Here is a 27,065-nt window from a genome sequence, read left to right on the forward strand (position 1 = left end):
TGGCTGGTTGTTTTATGCTGTGCTCTTGGTTCATCCTTTCGCTGTTTAACCAGGCCCACCACTATGAGTGTTTGTTGTATGATTGGTAAGCTTTGTGAAAACAAAACAGTAATTATCCATGCACTTAGATGGCTTCGCGTAGCGTACTGCTTTTAGACAAGGAAGATAACTGTTTCCCGCCCTTGTTAGCTAAATAATAGGGTTTATAATGTGGCTTGAAGTGTCCTTAAGAATATAGGAAATATTAGTACAGTATAATAACAGTATTCATTAGAAGCAGTTGTACAAACATGCCCAGTGCAAGATGGCAGTTCAAGTACACAGTCAGGTAACAATACATCTATATAATAATTCTATAACTCTTTTCCGGCACTGTCCCGTCGTTCTTGGTCGGATTCCAATCGGATCGGTACCATTCAAATCTAAAATTTGAGGCGAATCTTTGATCCGTGATTGGTGGCGATTCGTTAAACTGCGGGAAATATCCTTTAAACCACCATAGCCACCCGAGGAAGACACAAATGTGTCCAAAACTTTCTGGAGACCTTTATCGTGTTACCAGTCTTCTCCATCCCAGCTTACACCAGACGTTTCTCTCCCCCTGTGGACGACAGAACGAGAAACAGAAAATCGAGGCCATAAAATTTTTAAACAAAAACTCCTCCCTGGTTTTTCCCCCGATTAGTTTCAAACTCACTAGACCAACTACCCGTCCAAAACAATGTGTCATAAGGTGGTTTTCGTGTCTGTCATTACGTGCTAACCTTGGTTGCGAGATACTTATCACTGTCAATGGCCATTATAAGTTTACGATACGCGTGTACGGCGTTCCGGTATACACGCGTTGCCAATAGAAAATCAGGTGACGTATTGGTCTAAAAGCTTACAATGAAATAGGATCAATCACTTTTTCATGATTTAACCAATCACATCAGCGAATTTGATCATGTGATCTGGTGTGTACGCTATCATCCAGCAACTAAAAAATTTTTTTTTAACACACCCACCAGTATAAAAGGAGAGTTTCTTAGTGGGTGTGGCAAGTCTACGAGCTATGATCAGGCATCTTGACAGAGGCTATGGAACGAAAACTCTCGGGGGAAACACACTCTGCACCCTCCACACAAATCTGTGAGCGGAGACACTACACAGAGTCATCTACACATCTCACTATATACCACCTCGCAATTGCTGAGAGGTAAATAAATAAAATAAATAATTGTGTATGCGTTCTATTAGTGTAAATATATAAGACACTGAGCGTTTAATTAGAGTAAAATAGCTAAGAGCATAAGTGCATCCCCCCCGGCCCACCACTTTTATGGGACACTGATTGCATGAATAGATCGAGATACTCTAATAGAGCATTCACAGTATTCATAGATGCAGTGTAGCAAGCTACTTAGCTACCTATGTGTAGTTATAAATAAGATGATATAATTGGTGGATACCTTATGTTTGTTTATTTCTTTTTTGGTCTACAACTTAAAACTGGCTTGGCCCCCTCACTCTTTGGCCTGCTCCACTGCTCCTGGCTAAAAGTATATGTATAGACAATGAGCGTTCAATTAAGTCTACATAGCTAATAGACAGTGTGCGTTCATTCAGGGTTGAAATGCTTAGTATGCGTTCAATTAGGGTAATAGCTAAGAGTACATACATGCATAGTGTGCATTCAATTAGGTATGAATGCATGCACGTTCTATTAGGGTGAAATTGTAAATGTGTGCGTTCAATTAGGATAAATAGCTATTGATCAGTTACAAATTGTGTATTCAATTGGAGTAAATTAATGTGTATACATACAATCATTACACAAGTATTACTATCATCATAGAGGATGCCACGCATTGCTACAAGGAAGAGACATTACACGCGTGATTTACGCCAACTGAATCACTGCACAAGGCCTAAATGTGCCAGAATGGAATCGATAGCAGATACCATAGTTGCTAATGCCAGAAGGATTGGATTATCTGTATGTGCAGATTTACCTACGCCAGGTGATGGTAACTGTTTCTATCATTCGGTGTTACAGCAGTTGGCATGCCCTGAAATACAACCTGTTACACCAAGTTTATCTCAATTATCACATTCCCAGTTGAGATCTACAGTGTGTCAGTATATACATGTACATCAACAGGATTTAGAATATATACAACAATATCGTGGTATGTACAATATGGTATTGAATGATGAACACCAATGTATGCCATGGAGTGCATTCATTAATGAACAGAATATAATTGGTACATATGCCACAGAATTATTTATTAAGACGACAGCAGTTATCATTGGTGTTGATATACATATTACTTCTGAACACTGTACTAGGGATTCACCATATAATAAGATCACTTCATCGTGGAATGATATAGAGTGTCACACTTCACCCCCATTATTGATTGGTAATATTTCCGGTTTACATTTTCAATCCTTATTGCCAGTGACAATTACACATTCAAGTACACATAATAATGACAGTGATGATGTTAACGTGGTCATGGTGAAAGTACAAAGTGATGTGAACAACCTGCAATTACATGACCCACCATTACATCGTCACATGGTTCTAAGATCATCAACCTGCATAGGCAAAAGACTGACAACATCATCTACATACAATAGTGAAATTCATTACCTTGGTAGGATGAATCAGAGATGTGATCACTGTAAGGCACTTACTTTCTACAATGAATCATTTCACTGCTGCCACAGTGGGAAAGTTAAGCTGGATGCATTGACCAAATATCCTGATGAATTGAGAATTCTTCTAACAGGTAAATCATCTCAGGCAATCAATTTTCAAAAAAATATTAGACAGTACAATAGCGCATTCGCCTTTGCATCGATGGGCGCAACTTTGGCCAATCCACCAGGGCGTGGTCCACCATGTTTCAGAATATGTGGACAAATATTTCATAGAAGTGGATGTTTGCATCCAAGAGATGGTCAAACTCCTACATATAACCAGCGTTACATAATAGATACAGACAAAGCCAATAACTACCGTATGACACAGCCTGCCAATAAACCATGTCGTGATGATGTGCTGCATGTAATTCATGATGTGATGAATAATCAAAGCCCATATTTATTGGCCTACAGGAACATGGCAGATGTGGAGAAAAGTGAATTATCCAGGACTGTAATTAATGAATGCCAACAATCGACAATCACAATGCATTCAGAATTGGTAAAGATAGGCGAAGGTACAACATGCCACATCATGATGAAGTTGCGGTGGTGTTTGTTGGGGAGGATGGTGCACCTCCAATGGATAGTGACATCATTGTCTATCCAAGAAATCAACCTTTACAGCGCATATCTTACATGTCAGCCAACTGTGACCCAATGATATATCCACTACTGTTTCCACGTGGTGATCCTGGTTGGCACTGTGGGTTAACACATGTTGAGCAGTATTCCACAGTAAAACGCAACAGATTCACAATGTTGCAATTTTACACATACAGATTGGCTATAAGGAAAAACTTCAATCCAATTCACCATAGCAAGAAACTATTTCAACAATACTTGGTTGATGCCTATGTGAAGGTAGAGAGTCAGCGTCTTGACTATATACGGCGCAATCAACAACAGCTTAGGGTTGAAAAGTACCGAGGCTTAATGGACCAGCTGAATAGCAATGCCAATGATATGAGCTTACCACCTGGCAAGGTAGTGATCTTACCTTCTACTTTTCAGGGAAGTCCACGCTCCTTGCTACAGAACTATCAGGATGCAATGGCTTTAATTTCTAAATATGGAAAGCCAGATTTGTTTTTAACATTTACATGCAACCCAAAGTGGCAGGAAATCACTGAGAACTTGCATGATGGTGAAATGCCAATTAATTGCCCAGATTTGTTGGTCAGAGTTTTTAAATTGAAATTGAAGGAGTTGTTGGAAGACATCACCGTACACCATGTACTAGGCAAAGTGGTAGCCAAAATTCATGTCATTGAATTTCAGAAACATGGACTACCACATTGTCACTTACTGATTCACCTTCATCCTGATGATAAATTACGCAACTCTGAGGATATCAATCATATCATTTCTGCAGAAATACCTGATCAGAATGCGAATCATAAACTTTATGACATAGTGCAATCATGCATGATACATGGTCCATGTGGATATCTAAGGCCTGGATCGGTATGTATGGAGAACAACACGTGCACTAAAGGTTATCCTAAAGAGTTTTGTGAACATACAATTGAATCAGTAGATGGATATCCCAAATATCAACGCAGAGATAATGGTAGATCACTGAATGTGATGAATGTTACCGTGGATAATCGGTGGGTTGTTCCATACAATCCATGGCTGTTATTGAAGTATGGAGCTCATATTAACCTAGAGGCATGCATGTCGATTAAATCAGTGAAGTATCTGTACAAATATGTCTATAAGGGGCATGATTGCATTCAGCTGGAATTTGAGGATAAGTTTAATCATGATGAAATACATACATTTGTTGATGCCAGATATATAAGCGCACCAGAGGCAGCTTGGAGATTATTTGAATTTCCAATGCACCAACAATCTCATACAATTGTACGTCTTGCTGTGCACCTACCTGATGAACAAAGCGTATATTTTCATCGTGGTGAGGAGGAACATGCACTGCTGAATGCAAGTCATAATGATACGCACTTAACAGCTTGGTTCAAGCTAAATCAAGTTGATTCTAATGCAAATAGTTTACTATACACTGAGATTCCATCACATTATATATTTGACTGTAAATCAAGGAAATGGAAGAAACGTCAGAGAGGTGACAAAGTAATAAGTAGAATTTATGCAGTATCACCCAATGAGACAGAGAGGTACTATTTGCGCAACGTGCTATTACATACCCCCGGTGCCAATAGTTATGCAGATTTACTTAAAGTTGGTGATAGGAAATGTAATTCATTCAAGGAAACTTGCCATTGTTTGGGTTTGCTAAAGGATGATGCACAATGGCACAATACCTTGGCTGAAGCTGCTACCTTTCAGATGCCATATCAGCTTAGGAGAATGCTGGCCATGATATTAACACATGGTGATCCTGCCGAACCATTGCAGCTATGGGAAGACCATAAGGCAGATATAATTGAAGATTATTTGAGAAGACTATCATTTAATGATGCAGTCCAATGTGGCCTACGTGATTTAAATTCATTGCTTATTCAGACAGGCAAATCATTAATTGATTATGGTATTCCTTTACCAGTTGAGCATGAAGTTGAATGTGATGCACAACCAGATTATGACCTCAATCAAGTTGCAATCTGGCGTTCTCAACTGAATGTACTACAGAGGGATTTAGCTAATGCTGTGTTGGATTCTGTCATGTCACCTAATGAATTTAATCCTACACTGTTTTATTTGGATGGACCAGGTGGAAGTGGAAAAACCTTTACCTATTTAGTTGCAGAGTTGCGTAGTAGGGGATACAAGGTTGCTACTGCTGCCTGGACTGGTATTGCAGCCACCCTGTTGATTGGGGGATGTACAGTTCACAGTTTGTTTAAGCTGCCTGTACCACTGCTTGATACCAGCTCCTGCAACATCTCACCTACATCGAACTATACTGCTATGCTAAGGGAAGTATCTCTTTTTGTTGTTGATGAATCCTCCATGGTACCAGTCTATGCCTTTGATGCCATTGATAGGCTATTAAGAGACATTACAGGCAACAGTAAGGCTTTTGGTGGCAAAGTATTTTTGTGGGGAGGTGACTTTCGTCAGGTGCTTCCAGTTGTACGTCATGGACATCCATCTGCCACTGTTGAAAATTGCATTAAAAGTTCCACACTTTGGCCATGTGTAGCCAAATATCAACTCACAACCAACATGAGGGTGCATCAGAATGAAGCTGAATTTTGTGAATGGCTATTAAATCTTGGTGATGGCAAGTTACCAATTAGAGACAGTCCACCCTTTAATGGATGCATTCAAATTCCAGGCCATTGTGTAACGGATTCTGTAGTGAAATCAGTCTTTGGAGATGAATTAATCCACGACCGAGTGATACTTTGCCCTACAAATGATGAATCACTTAAACTCAATGAGACTATATTAAATCTTCCTGGTCATCCACGCATGTACTTTAGTTATGATGATATAGTGTCAGATGATGACAATGAACGTGCACAATATCCTATTGAGTTTCTCAACAGCTTGACACCATCAGGTATACCACCACATCGCCTAACACTGAAGGTTGGCACAGTTGTAATACTATTGCGTAATATGAATGTCCATGAAGGTTTGTGCAATGGGACACGGTTACAAGTATGTCACATGCATGATCACAGTATTGATGCAGAGGTGCTGACAGGCATGAAAGTGGGCTACAGAGTGCTAATACCACGTATACAACTTGCACCATCTGACAGTGGCATGCCATTTGTGTTATCACGGTGTCAATTTCCTTTAAGGCTGGCATACTCAATGACCATAAACAAGGCTCAAGGACAGACATTTGCAAAAGTTGGATTGCATATGGAGCAGCCATGTTTTGCACATGGACAATTATATGTTGCATTGTCAAGGGCACGAAGATTTGCAGATGTCAAGGTTGAAATTTTAGGCTCTACCAGGCAAGGGACACATAATGGAGACACATTTACTGCCAATGTAGTGTATAGACAAATATTAAACTGATTACATTAATTTAATTGATTGTATATATATCTTAATTGATGCAAATATTATATTGTTGGTATGTAATGATGTGATTACTCCTTGATCATTAGTAATGTTCGAATTTAAGTGTATTCACACAATAGTACATAACAATTGTCTTAGTATCACGCGCATTTTGCGCGGGTGCCACTAGTATATACTAATACAAACAGTGCATTGTAAGTTTTTGACAGTAACAGAAGTACCATCACAAGGTGATAGTACAGGTAAGGTATAACAACAATATGCATAATCATGGAGTAGTTGATTATTTCAGTACCTTCATGCACTATGGTTGGGAACAGAGTGTTGTCACTAGCTTTCCTTGGACAGTACATCAATGAACTTACAGAGCATGCTGCAGCTTGTGGATCACTTTCAGGGGAGAGTCGCCAGTATGGTTTGGCATCTGTCTTGGTATCAGAGTGTACAAAATGCAACACAATCCTTCGGTGCTACACTGCTGAAAAGGTGACGTGTGGTGGAACAAGTCACTACTACACAAGCTGTCTTAGGACAAATTAGTACAGGGGGAGGGTCTAGTTATCTCGAGAAACAAATGGCTACCATCCAGGTTCCGTCAATGAGAACTCCTGTTTTTGTAAACATTGAGCGTTCCCTTGGGAATGTGTTCAATGACATGGTAGTGGAAGGTTGGTTGTCTGCTGGCAAAGAGGAGAGACAATTTGCCATCAATAACGGCCTGTACCACCACAGAATATACCCTGCTGTCACTGTGGTAGTGGATGGTGGCTGGAGCAAGAGGCACACAAACACTCCTACAATGTCAAGTCAGGGGGTTGGTGCGATCTTTGGTACAGCCACCAAGAAACTGCTGTATATTGGTATCAGGAACAAATATTTTGCAGTCTGTGCCATTTATAAAAGGAAACAGTCTCCAACACCTGCTTTAAGAACTGGAGTGGCTCATCCTGTGCAATGGAGACTGACATCATTGTTGCAGGTTTCAAAGAGTCATGGAAGATGCACAGGGTGAGGTACATGTGGTTAATTGGGGATGGTGACAGCTCTGTGTACCATGCTGTACAGTTGGAAGTTACATCATATGGTCGTGATGTTGAGAAGGTTGAATGTACCAATCACGCAGTAAAGTGTTCCCACAATCAGATGAAGTCACTCTGCAATAGCCACCCTGAATATTGAGGACGCTTTGGTCTATCACAGACACGTATGAAGAGGATCACTCGTGGAGCTCGGTGTGCCATAGTTCCACTGGTGATGTTGATGCTCTTCGTCGTGATCTGAGGATTGGCATTCATCATTACTTTGGTGATCACCGACAATGCAGTTCCACCTTCCGTAAGCAATCAGCTACAGGAGAGATAGGTAATGCAAAAAAAGCACCGTTTCTCTATTATTACCTTGATGTACAGATCCATTGACTGTTGCAAAGCTGCCACAAAGGTTCCTTCGTGACGTAGAAGCAACAGCAGATCGTCTTGTTTTCAAGGCCAAGCAACTGATTCATAACAAGACAACAAACATTACAGAGAACTTTATGTCCATAAGGTAATGTCCATTTTGTATGTAAAATCACGGACTGAAATACTCAAAATGGATGGAGGGAAAGTTTTCGATCAAGTTCAATCAGGATCTTTTGAACATTGGTCAATGGCTGCTGCATTATGAGTGCAGCATGGTACTGAATGGACTTGGCTTCACTGGGATCAAACACCAGTCCACCCGGTGATGCTCCTAACCAGCTGTCCTGTAAAGAAAAGGTATGCCATTTATAATGAAAAAACACCCTAACATGTATTGTGACTTGTACATAATCAGCAGTTCTGCCTTACAGAAAATTTAGGCGAAACTACCCATGGATTGGTATATGTATATGATTATCTGTAGTACATACCAGGTGGTCAATGTGAAAACCTGTCCTGGTGACAACAACTCCACTATGGTGCTCCGTCTGAAGCTTAGCAGCGTATGCTTCCCGTGCAATAGGCTCATTGTCATGTCTGTACCTCATGGCAGCTGTCTTGGGGGAATTTGTTTTTGTATCTGATTTTCTTCACCAGTGGAACAAAGGAACTTCATCTCTTGTTGATTCCACCAAAGAAGGAAGCAGTCACACGTTCCTGACGCAGCACGAACCATTCCCCTGAATCATTTTCAGCCTGGTCAGTGGTTCCCTTAATTATGTCATTAATCTCCTCAACAGACATCTTGATTCTTTGCAGGTGTTCCTTGTAGAGTTGCAGCAGTTCATCCTGGGTCAGGTCTCTTTCTGCAGGCGCACTGCCGTAAGAAGAGTCTGGTGAGGAGTCAGCTACAGAAACATCGTAACGTACTTTAAGTCTCGCTGAGTCAAGATCATGTTTCCGCTTCCTCCTGCTGGTGACTTTCTCCAATTGTTCCAGTCCTGATGTGATGCCCATAGAGTGCATAACAGGGATTGAAATTAAGTGCCCCGCCCGTGCAGAAACAATTTCATTGATTGACTTATGCACAAACACCACACACAAGCCATCAACCTTTTTCCTACAGCACAACGATGGTGTATTTCACTTGAAGAAGAATCACAACTACTACTTCCAAGTACAGGGACAACTCCACGTAACCAGGAAGTCATGGTGTGATTTCGTTGTGTGGGCTCCTTCAGAAATCTCTGTTGAAAGGATATGATACAACGACAAACTGTGGAGAAACAAGATGTATCCACGACTGTGACATTTCTTTATGACTGCACTGCTACCCGAGATTGTCAGCCCCTGAAACAAGATTAGGGAGAACGTTCCTTTCGATGGATCCACTGGGGAAACTTTATAGACTGCTTCACACTTCTTTACGCATCGCATTTTACACTTAAATGCTCACAATAATAACATAATAGAATTCAGTGTTGTCCGCCATATAATACTGAGTCATAATGTATCACGCGCACAAATAGCGCCGCACGCTTTCGCGGTTTGGATAAACAAGTAATTCTTCAAATCTATGTTTCCAGCGAGCTGATGGATGAAATACAGCGACATTCTGGAGGGATATAGTTAAATACTAACATTACAAATCCATGAATTCGCCATGCCGATATCTTTGTCCTGGCAAGTGATGGCGGTCTTGGCTTCCCGGTAAAGAGCGGTTCGGCTGTTTCTGTTATCTCTACGAGAAAAAGAAATCCATAGAATTGTTACTACCATTTTACTAACCTGGTGTGTGAAAGCTTGTTGGCGTGAGTTGCTTAACGCGTCGTAAACATTGCTGTGAAGTAAGCGGCAAAGGCCCATCATTGTCCTTCCTTCGGGTAACGCAGCGGTTTGAAAAATTGCTGTGACAATTATAATCATGGTGGGTACTAAGCATGCCACTAAGGAAAGTTGTAGTGTTTCACACACGCTTGGTTTGAGGGATACATGGGTTACTGCTAGACTGCCACCTTAAAGACAGTGTTGATATGGAAAATTAATGCCTTCATTGTATGAGGAAGACAAGCCAGCCTGATTGAAGATGAAAGAAGAGACAAGGCACAGAGGACCTACACTCGTCGGAACCCCAAAAGGCACATCCCACTGGTGAGTTTGTTATTGTGGCATAAAATGGTGGCCATGCACTGCTTCGTTTGGCCTCTAGCCTTGCGACTGTGGTCAGTGAGTGAAGCAGTGAGGCTAAAATTCGTGTTTTGGCAAGTTTAAAAAAATTTTATATCTGGCCACCTCAAGTGTTTTGCTGCATTTGATGTTGTTTTATGTATTATATGGACTAGTACTATTCCGTAAAGGTGATTTTGGTCACGTAAAATGTCTCTAAGGTGATTTTTTTAAAGGCAGAATTTTGGGCAGTATGAAAGTTTCACTGTAATCCCTACCAAAACGGTACTACCGTACCATTTGATATATTAATGTTACATATGCTGCTATTGTAATTTTGTAATTAGTGAATTGTTTGCAATTCTCTAATTACGTTGCTGTATTATGCACTGCTAAGAAGTAATGAAGGTAGTCTGAGCAGAGTCATCACATCCTTATTTCAGACTGCCAAAAAGAAACCATTTCAGAGCGAAGTTTACTTATGTGAAAGTATATTACAGACTGCATTTAGCTTTTGTATGTGCATAGAATTTACCAGTTTTGCTCACATGGATGCTTACAGACCAACACAACACACACACAACACACACTTTTGGGAAGACTATTTCAGTAAACCAGGCCCTCAACTGGCTGATGGTTGCCTGCACTAGTGCTGAGCAATAGTAAAAATTTTACTATCACGATAGTTACTCACTAAATATCGCGATAGTGAATACTATCCCGATAGTTTATGAAACACTTCGCTCTTAACAAAGTCTCAGTTGTATAGCTATGATTTGTAATCATATAGAAAGTTATTTTGCATGCACAGGACATTTGTTAATTAACTACGTGGGAGGCCGATGAATATGGACTTTTGGTAAAGCTTTTACAGGCCACTCCTTTGTAAGAAAGCTGGTAATATCTACTGTAAAACAGTATAGAAGGGTTGTTAATACCATTTTAATGCAGATCTGAGCTTATCATAACTATCACGATAGTGATATCCTACTATCGCGATAACGATAGTGATTTACTATCGCGATATATCACACTATCGATACTATTGCTCAGCCCTAGCCTGCACCTGGTTTAAAAGAGTGTCATTGTCAGCTGTTTGCAGATCCAGTCATGTACACTGTAGAAGAAGGCAACACAGTGAAACTTGCCAATAGTCATAGTACTGATATGCTATAGTGTACATGTATAAGTAAACCCTAGAGCTTGAACTACAAATGGTACTACTGTAATTTGTGACTGGCTGAGCAAAAACCGACTGTTATGACAAAATTCTGTAAAAACATATTGAAATAAAGTGAGTAAAAATATACATCCCACAAAAAATTTTCATGCACACTTCATGATGCCTGGCAGATATAATCAAGCCCCAAAACTGTCTTCATTTTGACCTGAAACACCACATTAATAATTATGTCACTACGAAATTCTACAGCTGTATAATAGTGACTGACTGACTACTGTGTAACTACAGTAAACAACTGATACCTTCAGAAGCTAGGCTACAGACTTCACTGTTAGCTGCTTCAGCTCAACAGGTAAGTTCTGGGTATACCAGTGTACCTTTGTCCTCCTTTGAGTCCCATTTCTTTTAACTGGCAATGCAAGGTGTCCATTTGTAGTAATGGCTGTACAGTGTATGTCATAACTTTTTGTACCACCCCTCCAATAGAGGACTTGCAGCGTGACGTAAATCATCGTAATTGCTAAGCAACTGTAGCTGTCGGCCATGTTTCAGGACAGTGTTGTGGCTGAAAAGCGCTTTCTCAGGATTTGGTACAGGCTGTAATGAAGCGAATCAGTGTTGAGTTGTGTTGTAAATTCCACCCAGCTCGTTAAAAAAGATGAAGAAGTTAGAATTGGTGAGTAATGTATTGAAATTTAATTAGCCACCTATTTCACAAAGCCAATGATAAGATCTTCTATTTCGAAACCAGCCCCACTTCCCAGTGCCACTATATCCAGTGCAAATCTTGTTACCTTCATTCTGACCCAATATGTGCCATAGAGAGTTGTCCCAAAACATGTCCACCTAGCAACCGTTGCTTCACGCGTGCAAGTCCTCTATAGCAAAGTAAGTTGGTTGTAGGCTATAGCTTCACTTATTGTTCTCTGTATGAAGGACTGTGCAGCAGGCAGAATACAGTTGAAAATTACATACCAGAACAACATACCAAAACAAGCTTATTAGCAGGCACTATTAATTAGTTCTGTATGTTTAATAATCCAACAAGTGAATGTGTTACAGTATAATACTCTCAATAGCACCTTGACGTATTATTTTGAAATACGTCAAGCAATTAGCCAATAGAATTAGTATTACACTTGTTGGTCCCTTAACAAAAACCTGTAATACTAATTTGATTGGCTAAAATAGTGTGGTGTGTTTCTATTAGAAGTAAATGTCCGACTTGACAACTAGTGTTACCATAGTGATAGATGCCCCATGGCATAGCAACAATGTGATTGCTTAGCAACAGTTGCCAAGGTAAACGTCACTTTAAGACCATAGCAACGGTTGCTAAGTGTGATTGGTCTTTTGCAGTGGTTATTTTTTGAATTTCTGGTGTCTAGTAACAGTTGCTATGGTTGTCGGATTAATTTGCAATAGGACGGATGGCTGTGGTATTCTGGATTAATAGTTCTTGCATTGTAAACAGGAAGGAAATAGTGCGAGGCGAAGCCGAGCACTATTTTACTCCTTCCTGTTTACACTGCTCGCACTATTAATCCCGAATACCACAGCCATCCATCCTATTACATATACAAATACGGATGTAGACAAACAGTAACACGGCAGTCTATTCACATATGTACAACGTACTCTCATACAGTACATAAAAAAGCATAGCTATACAACTAGACATATACAACTAGACATATACAACTAGACAATTAGCATTTAAAGTGGTGGTAAAGTAGTTAACCATGATTGTAAATGAACATTCTTTTACTAAATGATACAATGCCACTTACATGGCTGGCAGCAACATAGCCTCCAGCACTGCCAAAACTCTTGGTGAATGTTCCCATGAGAATGTCCACTTCAGAAGGATCAACACCATAGTAATCACATACACCACGACCTGTTGGTCCCAATGCTCCAATACTGTGAGCTTCATCAACATATAAGTATGCCTAAAAAACACAGTGCGTGTACTGTACGTACGCCCATGTACATGTATAAATAACAATTAAGACACCTAACAGTGTGTTGTGTGGCCAAGTGCAGGCATGTGACAGACAAGTGTGTATTTTGCAGGAACCAAGAAAATGCTGTTTTCATACATCCTTAACTTGATAGTATTTAAAATTTCTTAAGTTTCTTCGTATTTTTCTTCATCTTCTTTGCAACTTGCTATAACTCGCACGCTTTAATTGATATACTTCACACTTGGAGGGCAGTAAGAGCATAATGTACAGTAGCACATTTACAGTCCAAGTTTTGTACATAAAAGATAGAGAACAAGGGAGTTATAGTATGTGCAATTTTTGAAAAATGCAAAAGCAATTTTTACGTTACGGGTACATACGTTACGGGTACAAGGTAAACCATTTGAAGGAATACGGTCTGTACATGCATGGAGCAACCATCGTAGTGAAAATGTGTAGTTTGAAACAAATCACACAAACAATCATAGAGTTAACACCAACCATGTTAACAAATGTACGATTGACTCTTGTTAATCGCAAACAGTTCATGGAATGAGCTGAAAATAAGTATATAGGTATATTAATTATTTTAAGGTATTTCATTGGTTTACAAGGAATCACACTGAGTCACACCACAAAACCCAACTAAGTTTGAGATCGTGATACTCTAATAGTGCAGTCACCCTATTAGAACATTCAGCTACGTAACAAGTCACTCTACAAAAGCATTCAGCCACAATAAAATCACCATATAGAGAGTTCAACTACAAACAAGTCACCCTATAGAGAGTTCAGCTATGTATGTTACAAGTTATCCTGTAGAGAGATCAGCTACAATCAAGTAGAGAGTTCAGCTAACAACAAATCACCCTGTAGAGAGTACTGCTACAAAAGTCACCCAGTTGACTTCAACCACAGTACAAGTCCCCCCCCCCCCCCCCGGAAAGAGGGAAGCTACAATCAAGTCACCACGTCATGAGTTTAGTCATAAATAAAAAATCAGGCAGTAAAGATTTCAGCTACAAACAAGTCAGTTCTGCTACAAACAAGTCAGTTCTGCTACAAACAAGTCACCCTGTAGAGTGTTCAGCCATGTAAAAAGTTACCCAGTAGATTGTTAAGCTTCACATAATACCCTGTAAAAGGTTCTGTTATATAACAAGTCACCCTAATAGCTATATGATAGTCATTGTATTCAGTTTCAAATTTATACTATACACAAGTTGTACACCAATATCAGTCTTGCCTTGTTTGATAATTCCTGTAGTAATACGTGTGGTTAGCAATGGAATGCAGCTGAGGTCTTCTCTACATCATGGCCTTCAAGGTGCTTTAGCGGACAAAGGAACGTACACAGAGGCTTACAATAAACTTTGCAACGTAGCCAGATGGTGAGCATTTCATTTTGCGTGTGAATCGTGTCAATACGTGCACAGATTGCCGAGTAATCATTGTCAATACCTGACACATGAAAAAGTGTGTCACGAAAAGGTGGCACTGAAAAGAAAAAAAAGTTGGCATGGGTAGAAATCAAACCCGGGACCTATGGGTTAAGAGTTCTATGCGCTAACGCTTTGGCTGTATGTTCATGGTTTGACAGGAATGTAGCTCAAGCATTCCTCTATACCAACGCCTTCAACGCTTTATAGAGAACAAAAGGAAGCATGTAGTGGTTTGTAACAACAAACTTGGAGTTGCCAGATGTTGAGCATTTAATTTTGTTAAAGTCCTGTGTTGATACGTACTTTGGTCATTGAGTTACAGGTGTTGGAGACAGACAGACAGGTTTATATATATATAGATACACGAGTATTTTACGGTCTTTACAGGTGTAGGTGCTAAACTCTTCTAAAATAATGTGAAGGAGCTCCATTTCCTTCTCCCTTTGCTAATATTGTTTGCACAATATTAAAGAGTACTAGCACTCTTTTAAGAGATCATGTGCTTTACATCTATTTTAGAATCTGCTAAAACACCAACCAACTACATCAGTGAAACATACGATTAATTTGTCATGGCTTAAAGAGAGAGAGAAAACAATTTACAAAGCAGGCCTCAATGCCGGCTTTAGGGCTTGCAACTATAGAAAAGAAGTGACATCTACATGTATACCAAATGACAAAAAAAAGTCCTGGATGAAAAAGTTGTAGAACAATGGTGGTAGCCAAGAAATGGCTACAAACTTTAATTTTACCCTGGAGGGCTGCACCCTTTTCACAGTTTGGCTGGAGTTTTACAGTACAAGTTGAGCTGGATCCTGAAAAATGAAAAGTTCATATTTCAACCAACCAGATGATAGTGATGACGGTAAATTGTCAACAACAGACATGTGTAGTTTAGCTCCATTACAAGTTCGGGAAAGGGTTGTAATGAATATTGTACTTTATGGCTTCCCCATACGAAATGTATGGTGGAAATTTTGACTGACCGTATATACTTTGTCAGGCATTTGAGCAAAAAGATTTTCAAATATTTTTAGTGGGTCAAGCGGTTTATACTACCAAGAGTATATAATAGAAACCAAGAGTGTCAAACGGTGTATTAGCCCGTGATTAATGATTGTGTAAAGTAATACAGCTATTTCAGTAATTGTTTGCTTACGCGCAATGGTAATTTGAAATGCATACGTGGCAACAGGTCTTTGTTTGCCAGTTTTCTGACCAAGTATTCAATGGTTGGAAAGTGTAGTAAGGACCCAAGATAAGGAAAGTGTAGGAAGAACCCAAGATAACTCCAGCTCACAAAACAACGGACCCAAGATAAGGAAAGTGTAGTAAGGACCCAAGATAACTCCAGCTCACAAAACAACGGTTGCACAAATGAGCGTGTTGCCACACCTTCAGGGATCCACTTGGTAGTGCCAGAACTTTAACATTAGCCATTTCCCTTTAATGCTATTATGTTTTCACTTGATTTAGTGGCCGAATTGGGCTAAATACAACAACCGTTAATGGCAATATAAACAAACAATTACCAAAATATCCGTGTTACTTCACGCAATCATTAATCATGGGGTATTACACCCGTTCGATATTCTTGTTTACTATTACATACTCTTGATACTACAAATGAGCCAAATTTCAACATCGTGTGTAATTGCATCTTGAAGTTATTAAACATTTTGGAGGATCTCAACGTGTACATACTATACTGCATATAGCACTTGTAACTTCAAATACTTGGATTGCAATATTAAAGTAAGAAAACAACTCTAACATGGAAATACAGTGTGTACACCCTTACACATTTTTGTACTTCTATAGAAAACTATTGCCTTCAGCAAAAATGTTTGGTTCATTATACCCCTATATTTCACAGTTATCCAATTCATAACATTCACACAACTGTGTACAGGGGTAAGTGCTTGGCATTAGTGCATACAAATCAGGCATAAGTCACACAAATCATCAACATGTACTACTACTACCTTGTTATAAGACTAATCCTACAACTCAATTGATATTTATACACTGTACAGTAGATGTTCAATGAAGACACATTCTTCTACTTACTTTATACTTTTTCTTTAATTCCACAACTTCTGGTAACTTTAAAATAGTACCTTCCATGCTATTTAACCACAAAATAAATGCTAGTAAAATACTACAGTATGTGCACAGCCTTACTTAAAAGTGGCTTTATATTGTTACACACAGGCATGAATGTACAGGGTGTATTATTTTATGGACTGTGAGTTCCCACTTTAGGCAGTAAGATGGCTACACGCCTGTAATAAAAAGCTGTTATTCTAAGAGACTACAGAACTGTATGGATCACCCACAAGCCTGATACTATTTAAATACTCAATTAGATATAAAGATACGGTTAGAAAGAAAAAAAAGTATTTACTGACTGCTGGATTCAAACCCATGATCTCTTGAACAAACCCTACCACTTGAACAAATTGTCCTCGTGTAATTTCAAAGGAACTGGAATTAAAGTAAATAGCATGATGGACAGACAGTTTTTAGCTTCACAGAAGCAGCCAAAAAGTTCACTTTGTGTGTAAGTTGAATCACAACACAAAAGCAATGCAAACACACACACTGGCCAATAGGAGTATATGGCAGTACAAACCTCCATCAAATTACAACAGCACAATATAGGCTTAGCGATATATATATATACATATATATAATGGTAGCCCTATCAATATGGTTAACTTAGCTAATAGGATTATTAACCTATCTAATTCAAGTGAACCCAACATAAATGTGACAGATGTAAAATACTGTACTGACAGACAGGCTGTTAACAGAACTAATTTTTTAAAAGTACATAGATAGAGTACACTGTGAGTGTGTATGACAAGAGGTTAGAGAAAAGCGTACAGACAAAGTTTGTGCTACTCTACAGAGTAGGACAGTCTACCAGAAGCTGCTATTGAAGGAGTGATGTTGAGCTGGACTGAAAAGTACCACAAATACAAACATTATGAAACTTTGCATGGCATGTTTATCGAAAATCCAATAAGCGATTCATGTGCTGACAGGCTTGAAATACAGTGTAGGGGCATTTATTATCTATGGCTAAGCCTACATTGTACTACAGTGTAGCTGTTGTAGTTTGATGGAAGTTTATACCGCCATATACTCCTTTTTCCTAGTGATGTTTTGGCTGCAGTTTCCCTAGGATTTTCCTTCTCTAAATCACATTTATTGTACCAGGTAAAATAGCATGAACAGTACATGCAATTGCTAACCTATAAATTCCTTCCACAAGAATAAATATTCTTTTCCATGGCCTGTGAGTTCTTGGTTGTCCTCCAATTATGGCTTTGCGAAGTTCTTTCTCCAAATAATCCATATCTTAGCAAACACATGTGTAAAATAGTATTACCACTAGCGTAACTCTACCATTATGCTTGAACTTCCGTATAATAGAACCAGAGAGGCGAGCACCAAGCACAAGTGATGTATGGTTACATTCATCACTTAATATTAAACAACCCTGCAACAACCACACTGAATAACCATACAAACCACTACGCTTACACAGTAGTATATTATATAGTTATACAACGGCCACGAGTGCACGCTGTATAACTGTTATGTACCACTCACCTAATAGGTGGGGAGAGTCTCACAAGACAGCTGTAACACTTACAAAGGCCAGGTTCCTAACATCGATTGTGGGTAACCAAGCCGGATGTTGCAATGACGTTCCCTCTGCAGTACTGCAGCCACCTGAGATATTGAAAGCTAGTACGCTATGGGTTATATCACTAACCTGCATTCACTGTTCGACTCTCATCATGTAGTGCTCAGCATGCCAGCGTGATCACTCAATCGCCATATAGACTAAGCACCAGACTAATCGCCATAGTGATTCTCTCGAGCAAAAAAAAGCAGCTAAATAGACGGTTTAAGGAAATAAAACCTAACTACTAAACAATACTAGCCTAATTCTTACTATTCACACTGGCTAAACTCGAATCTGGTGGCATGACAAAACTGGTTACCACAATCGAACATAAAGGTTAGAATATATTTGTTTTATTGAGTCATTGTCGAAGTGGACTACAGTTTAATCTGGGCTAAGATGGCACCAGACTAGTAAGGTGTATATATACGTATGTAGAGTAGAGTTGTGGCCACTGCGTTGGCTTTTTCGATCACCATTGGTTGCTTGTAAACATTATACGTATTGGTGATGCTATGGCCCTCAATCGACCTTTACATGTCAGGCTATAAAAGAATTCTAGTGATCTGTGAAGTGTCTTTCCACCTGTTAGGTGAGGTGTCGTAGTGGTCTTGGCCACCAGCACTTGTGCTATGCTGCACAAAACCGCAGCCAGTGCAATATCTGTATATTGCACTGCGGTCGGTGCATTATAACTTAATGTACCGCTCTGCGTGGGCAGTTCAAAGGCACCGCCAGTGCCATAATTTGTCTATTGCACTGCTGCAGACCCCAGCGAGTGCATTATAACTTATAACGCACTGGTTGCGGTTTTGTAGAACACAACGAGTGCATTATAAGTTATAATGCACTGACCGCAGTGCAATATACAGATATTGCACTGGCTGCGGTTTTGTGCAGCATAGCACAAGTGCCAGTGGCCAAGACCACTACGACACCTCACCTAACAGGTGGAAAGACACTTCACAGATCACTCGAATTCTTTTATAGCCTGACATGTAAAGGTCGATTGTGGGCCATAACGTCACCAATACGTATAATGTTTACAAGCAGCCAATGGCGATCGAAAAAGCCAACGCGGGTGGCCACAACTCTAGTCTACATATATATAAACGTACTTATACACCTTACTAGTCTGATGCCATCTTAGCCCAGATTAAACTGTAGTCCACTTCGACAATGACTCAATAAAACAAATATATTCTAAATAATACTAACCTTTACGTTCAATTGTGGGAACCAGTTTTGTCATGCCACCAGATTCGAGTTTAACCAGTGTGAATAGTAAGAATTAGACTAGTATCATTTAGTAGTTAGGTTTTGTTTACTTAAACCATCTATTTAGCTGCTTTTTTTTGCTCGAGAGAATCACTGGTGATTAGTCTGGTGCTTAGTCTATATAGCACACTGGAATGCTGAGCACTACATGATGAGAGTCCAACAGCGAATGCAGGTTAGTGATATAACCCATAGCGTACTAGCTTTCAATATCTCAGGTGGCTGCAGTACTGCAGGGGGAACGTCATCGCAACGTCTGGCTTGGTTACCCACAATCGATGTTAGAAACCTGGCCTTTATAAGTGTTACAGCTGTCTTGTGAGACTCACCCCACCTATTAGGTGAGTGGTAAATAACAGTTATACAACGTGCACTCGTGCTCAGCCTGTATAAACGCACTTGCCTTCGGGCCCTCAGGCTCGTGCGTTTATATCAGGCAGAGCACTCGTGGCCGTTGTATAACTATATATATTGCACTCGTTGTGGTCTACAAAACCGCAACCAGTGCGTTATAAGTTATAATGCACTCGCTGTCGTCTGCAGCAGTGCAATATACAAATTATGGCACTGGCGGTGCCTTTGAACTGCCCACGCAGAGTGGTACATAAAACGGATACACACTTTTCATACAGCGTACAGTACACAAGCACAATACCTTTCCCATCAATGATGGGATATTTCCTGAGTTAGTGGCAAACCCCATTCCAAATACCATTGCATCATCTTTTCCAACAAACCGAGCAGTGAGGGCTTCTAGTTCTTTCAACAGAACAGTAGTACCTAAAATAAGGGTTAAACCACCATACCAAGAGTTCATCTTCTAATATTATGAACTCTTGACCATACTGTATGTGATGTAATAAGTATGAGAACTCTTACAGTATTAAATACTCTGTAAGTTACCATAGACTCCGGTTATTAGGCGCACGTGGTTATTAAGCGCATATTGCCTGTTAAGCACTTGTGGTATACTTGTGCTAGACACCTGTTTGTTAAGCGCATATGGTTGAAATCACCTCTGCAATCTCGTACTACATAGAATTACAGCAAAAAAAATGTCAGAACGAATCAGACATGTCACAGCACACTCGATGCCTCACCAGGCCTGTGTCTAGCCGATACTGCCATCTGTAATAACGATAGCTGTAGCTACCTGACTTCTAAGGATTTCCGTTTCCATGACTGAAGCAAACTATTTACTGGTGTTCAAATTGCTTGAAAACTGTAGTGGGCACAACCAATGCCCTCCTAGCAGAAATTCCTTACCGTAACTCCTTACCGTAATTTATAAGTGCATGCGCGTAACAAGCATAGTAAATTTCACAAATAATTCTTCCAAAAATTATAAGCGCATGCGACTAATAACCAGAGTCTGCGGTATTAGCATTGTACATGTATGATGATCAACACCTCTTTTGTAAATAGACACACATGCATATAAAAAGTATGACATGTGCTTTTGTCAGTCAGTTGAGTTGTGAGTTAATGGTATCAACAACAATTGATACAGTCGTGTAGCTGGCAGCAAGAGCCGCGACGAGACACAACCAACTCGACTGCCAAGAACTAACACTCTAACAAGGATTAACAGCACTGCTGTGACTACACACTGGTACAAGGCTATTTTAATAACCTTGGAAACAAACCTGGCAGCTAAGGTATACCTTTATTTGTTACAATATGGTACATTACAGGCCACATCAGACAAAGAGTGCTATATGCATAAGCATCACCCTTGGTTTCTTCATGTTGAACATTGCCAGGATTTAAATTGTCATGTCTGCAACGCAGAAAGGCTAAACACCTCCCAACTCTTGCGGTGGCTCTGGCAGTTGTGATACCGGCAAATAATCGGTGATAGCACATGTGGTTTGCAGCTATATGGAAACTAGGCTGCTAAGGATTAAAGTACTATAGCAACACACTTAATTATAAGCTTAGCAATAACATTTCAATGACCTTTTCACTGGAATAAGGAAAAGTCAATTAACATTTCAAGACTTTTACACTGAAACATGAAATGGTCAATCAAATTGACACAATATTTATATATAATTACCTAAATCTTTCCTGCTACTACTACTAGATACTCCATCATCCTTTATTCTCTGTACAACATCTTCCACACATGGTCCTCCACTTTCAGCAAACCCCAAATAATTATAGGAACCAAGATTAAGAACCTTTGATGTGGTACCAGGATATCTACATAGACAAACAGTACTCATATAGATGAGTGCCCTGAGGAGGTTGGTCACACATCATAATCACAAAGTTCCAATGTTGAGACTCATTATTTCATAGCTAGGAAAGTAGTACATAAACAAATGTACTAAAATGTGAAGGTTAGTTTGTCTTACAAGTTGTCAGGCATCCAACGTCTACAATTATATAGAGGTAGAAGCTGGAAGAGCTACGGAACATGATTGTTCATGGGTTAAAATTTGTACTTCGCTGTAATTTACACTACTTATTTAATAAATAGCCTGGTGTCTATTTTTTTTTTTATTAAACCAGGCGTGCACCCACTTCAGCCGGCTGTGGGCACACGCCTAGTTTACTGAAATTGTTTTCGTAAAAGTGTGTGTGTGTGTGTGTGTGTGTGTGTGTGTGTGTGTGTGCGTGTGTGTGTGTGTGTGCGTGTGTGTACCTATCTATCTACCTGTGTTTGTCCATATGTACCCACGCGAGCAAAATCGTTAAATAGAAAAGCAGCTTTTACGTAAGAAGTAAAAGTTAAATGAAGTCTGTATTAAACTTCCGCACAGGTAAACTTAGTGGTTTCTTTTCGGCGGTCTGAAATACAGGTGTGGTGACTCTCCTCAGACTTTTTGAATTACCTTCCCTTCAGGTTTTACAGGCATTCAACAACTGAAAAAACCTGTGCAGCCCTCATAGACTACGAGGAATAGCCTATCCCTTCAAGTTGGGTTGGAAAGGGGGCATATCCCATACGTATGTGAACGAAAATGAAGAGCAGCTTTGAGGCATTGTTGAGAGAATTTGTGGGGAAAAAATATGATAGTCAAACCATAAAACAGTTTAGAAGATACTTTTGTGCATAATGTGTTGTTAAAAGCGGTTTGTTTAACAAGCAACGTAATTGAAGAATTACAAAAGTTTTGTGAATTATGAAATACGAGAATTACAATAAAGTGATTATGTATTATTGCACAACCAAAAACCTATAGTTGGTTAATTTCAGATGAGGTAGCTAGCTGCATGGCGCCTGGTTTTAGAAGTAGCAACTTGTTTTTTTTATTAAGGCTTTACAGCACAAGTGCTGAAGGTCTGTAGGACACTTGGTCCTACAGCCTGTTTAAAGTTGTTATGTAAAGTATGTTTTAAAAGGTGTAGAAAGGAGAAAACTCCCATTACTGGACCTGGGCAACCTCAAACCTGCAGCCATCCGATCAACACTTGAACACTTATACAAGAGCCCGCCAAGCGGTCAGCATGCAGGTAGGTGCACAGTGAGGAGCCAGGTATAAAGCTAATAAAACTTGTACTTCACACTTACTTTACCGTCTGCAACCAGCAATAAGTTAATCAAGCAAGTGCTAGAACTCTCATATTACAAGATTAATAAAATATTGGAAATTTCAAAAGGGGAAACAGGATCATTGAAAAAGTCATGAAACAATTAGAAATTACTGATGTATAAACCACAAATCATTACATGTATTTTGACTCTGTCTAGAAATATTACTAGTCATGACAAAATTTCCTGCAAACGCGACTACAGTAATTCTAATGCAATATCACCTATGATTTCTACTGCAAGTACATCAAAATTCAATTGGCAAGGTGACAAACTCTATAATTGCAAAAGCAACAAATTCTAATGCAAAAGTGACAAATTCAATTGCAAACAGCACAAAGTCAATTACAAAGCTTGCCAAATTCAATAGCAAAAACTTGAATTTTAAAACTAAACACTACTTCCCTTCTGAAATAGTCTTTTTAATTTATGCTATCTGTACAACTGTGAAACAAATTTGTGACCTAATGTGTGAAAAGGTACCTATTTCACACATGTACTGTAGTGGCTTGAAGTATTCAATTCATGCCATTGGCTACACATGAGTGTAGGCGTTTATTGCATTGGTAGAGTACAGTGATACCACCAAAAATTTGGATATTTTGAAGAGTTTTTTTTGTAATATATCACAGGCGAATGTGGTGGGTGGCCTAGTCAGGAGGTTGGTGGGCAACTCATAGGAGTAAGAAAAGGAGGGAAAGATGAGTAAAGCTACCAGGCCAAGTTTGAGACCAGAGGAGGCTGTCTATCCACTGTGAGCACTTATTATAGTCCCAAAAGTTATCCAGCCTACTGATGCAAGTACATAAGAACTGTACCAGCAAAGCCAGTAGCTTTCTAAACTTATAAAACCTAGTGCATCAGCAATCTATTTCCAGTGTTTTAGTCAAGTGATGGACTTGTGTCCCATTCCTCTATGGTACCCAAAGTTAGAAGGTTAAGTCAACTTGTCAGGATTTGGGATGTCTCAGTTTAACAGCAGTAAAGTTTTGAATGACAAATTAATCTGTATGTGGGTGACTAGATGTGATTGATTATATTAACTAGCAATGGAAGCATACTATAATTATACTTATAATTATGATGTCATATATAATTATGATGACAAGCATAAATGATGAAAATGATAAAGAAACTGAACTTACTTGAAGGTCAAATTGTAATCATCACTATAGCGATCCATTACATCCATGTAAGCACTTGGTGCACTAGCAATTGGTCTGTTCCAGCAATCTCGGACTCTGGTATATAGATTACGTGTATAAAAATGTGAAAAGTCTGACTCCAACTTGAAAACATCCTGTAATATAGCACATGCAGTTTTAAATTATTAATGTAACTACAGTCATTACACAATAATATGTAATCAATCATGCGGATCTTTAATACAATAGCTAGGTATGTGTACCTTTCTGAAACCATAGATAATAGAGTAAAGGGATAGGAAACGCAATGACGTGACGTCACAAAATACGTACATTTCTATTGGAATTCCGTGTAGTACGTCACGAACATACTCGTTACGCTTGCTGCGCTTGTATCAAAGAGAAACAAATTGTTGTAACGACAGAATTTTGTAACCAACGACTGTGAAACTTCGCTACAGTGAACTCAAGTAAGTAATCGAGGGAAATAGGATGGTACCAACCCTCAAGGAAGTTATACGCAAAATTAAAGGAGATTGAAAGTGAAAAAACCGCCCAAAAATTACTTTAAACCACTTTACTTTCTTCGTAAATATATTCTATCCTTTTAACTGTGATAAACCTATTCCTTACCATTTAACAGAGGAAACCAGAGGAAATATCGGAGCAAAACAGGAACTGTTGCTTGAAGAAACGACTAAGTATCTTCCATTTTTAACCAAAAGTTTAAACCACCTTGCAGTACAACGCAACGGTAAAAGAATGTGTTGGTGACACACCTAGCTTACCACAAGATTCGAAAGTGGAACCGGCTATAAAAGAAGCGGTATGGACGAGGCATGAAGGTACGATGAGCGAAAGTGTGACAGCATGTAACAATCACGGTTAATGCGATACGCTTTGTTACAAAATCTACGGTCTGAATTCTCTCGCCAAAATCTCTCGCATAGGCCTAAATACTTACTGTAGTCTGTTGGATTACTATTTACGCTGCTTAGAACACTAATTCTCACAAAACTGTCTTGTCCTTTCAAGTCACGCGTAACAGAAATCAAACCGGAAATCGTTTGCGTTTCCTATCCCTTTACTCTATTATCTATGCTGAAACTACACGTGCTTTCAAATTAATTATGCACCTATCAATGTTAAGCCCCACTACCCCCCTCCCGGGCTTACTAGGTTATTAGTGGGGATTTTGACCTGAAACTCTGCCCCACTATAGTATGTTCACGTTGAGCTGAATCCTGAAAAACAGCTAAAAATTAAAAATGGATTTTTTCTCAACAAAGTTAACATTTCAGCCAACCAGATGATTATTGGTAACAGCAAAGGTGTCAACAACAGATATGTACGGTTTGGCTCCATTACAAGTTCGGGAAAGGGCTGTAATGGACACTGTAATTATATGGCTTCCCTATAGGAAATGTATTATGAAAATTTTGATTGGTCGTAAATATTATGTCAAACATTTGAACAAAAAGATTTCAAAATATTTTTAGCGGATCAAGCAGTACTACAAATGAGCCAAATTTCAAGATCATGTGTAATTGTATCCATGAGTTATTAAATGTTTTTGAGGATTCAGCTCAACGTGAACGTACTATAGTGGGGTATTTGATCGCTCGAAATTTAAGGCGTTTGATTTAATTTGCAAATTAGAAGAATTTACCTGTTTCCTAAAGTACCTTACAGCCATACTACATGGAGATTTGACCACTAGTCGCTCCCCCATGGGTGGAGAATTTGATTTTTCAAAAAGTCAAATCCCCTTTTCCTCCCGGGAGGGGGAGGCGGGGGATAATATTGATAGATGCATTATTGAAGCCATTGCGTGCATAAAACTAAAGCCATACGCAGACCTGAAAGGTTAAACGTCTGAAGCTTAAACAAAAGGTAAACATACATCATGATACATGTTCTACACGAGCAAAGTTACTAAGGTCACAATACAGTTTACTTACATCTTTGACCGCTGATTTACCATGTTTCATAAGGCCCAATTTTCTCAGAAAGTCCCTGATATGCCCAATAAGTATCAGTACCGAATACGACAGGTACGTTGTCACGGCAATAGCAGCATGAGTCTCCGGAAACTCGTTAGTGTTTTTTCTTTTCCTTTCGCGCTTTTCTTTAGATTTTGAACAAGTATAGTGAAACGTACTAGTCTTTTTGGAGCACAACGCTGCATACTCTGCTACGGTCATCTTGGTGTTAAAAAAGTGGCATGATTTTTTGCGCACGTGACAAACCTACACAAGCCGGCGCGCGTCAATGCTGCTGTCACAAACTAGGAAACAGTGGAAATGGAAACCGGAAACAGAAAGTGGAAAACAGAAATGGGTCAAAATGTACCCTAGAGTAAAACTTGTTTAGTGGCCACCTATTAAAGACCTCCATACAAAAATTATTAATGTATGGACCTACATGCAAAGACCACATTGTAACTGGATCAAAAATAGCTAAGGCATACTGACCTTATAAGACCACTTCATGTTCACCTTTTATACTAATAGTTAAGTTCCTAACATCTATTTCATGGCTTTATCAAAACAGCTAGGTCAGCTAAAATAAGCTAGG

General features: G+C 39.3%; 1 protein-coding gene across 3 annotated transcripts in view; it reads right to left on the reverse strand.

Moving 5' to 3' along the window:
* The window catches only part of LOC136268118 (serine palmitoyltransferase 2-like), a 37,967-nt gene that overhangs the window by 6,005 nt on the left and 4,897 nt on the right, over positions 1–27,065 (reverse strand). For 2 of the 3 annotated variants that reach the window (XR_010706876.1, XM_066063351.1), the window contains exons 1-8: positions 26,450–26,748; positions 24,489–24,643; positions 21,862–22,007; positions 20,458–20,582; positions 18,239–18,332; positions 18,085–18,190; positions 16,895–16,952; positions 13,206–13,367 (exon numbers count right to left, since the gene is read on the reverse strand). Coding sequence is in view for 2 of the 3 variants with exons in the window: in XM_066063351.1 (XP_065919423.1) it covers positions 13,206–13,367; positions 16,895–16,952; positions 18,085–18,190; positions 18,239–18,332; positions 20,458–20,582; positions 21,862–22,007; positions 24,489–24,643; positions 26,450–26,692 (1,089 nt within the window). In the remaining variant the exon portion in view is untranslated. Of the gene's footprint in view, positions 1–13,205; positions 13,368–16,894; positions 16,953–18,084; positions 18,191–18,238; positions 18,333–20,457; positions 20,583–21,861; positions 22,008–24,488; positions 24,644–26,449; positions 26,749–27,065 lie in introns of those variants that run through there. The other variant, XM_066063352.1, reaches the window with a different exon arrangement.

Source organism: Dysidea avara, chromosome 10, assembly GCF_963678975.1.
Source record: "Dysidea avara chromosome 10, odDysAvar1.4, whole genome shotgun sequence".
NCBI lineage: Eukaryota > Metazoa > Porifera > Demospongiae > Dictyoceratida > Dysideidae > Dysidea > Dysidea avara.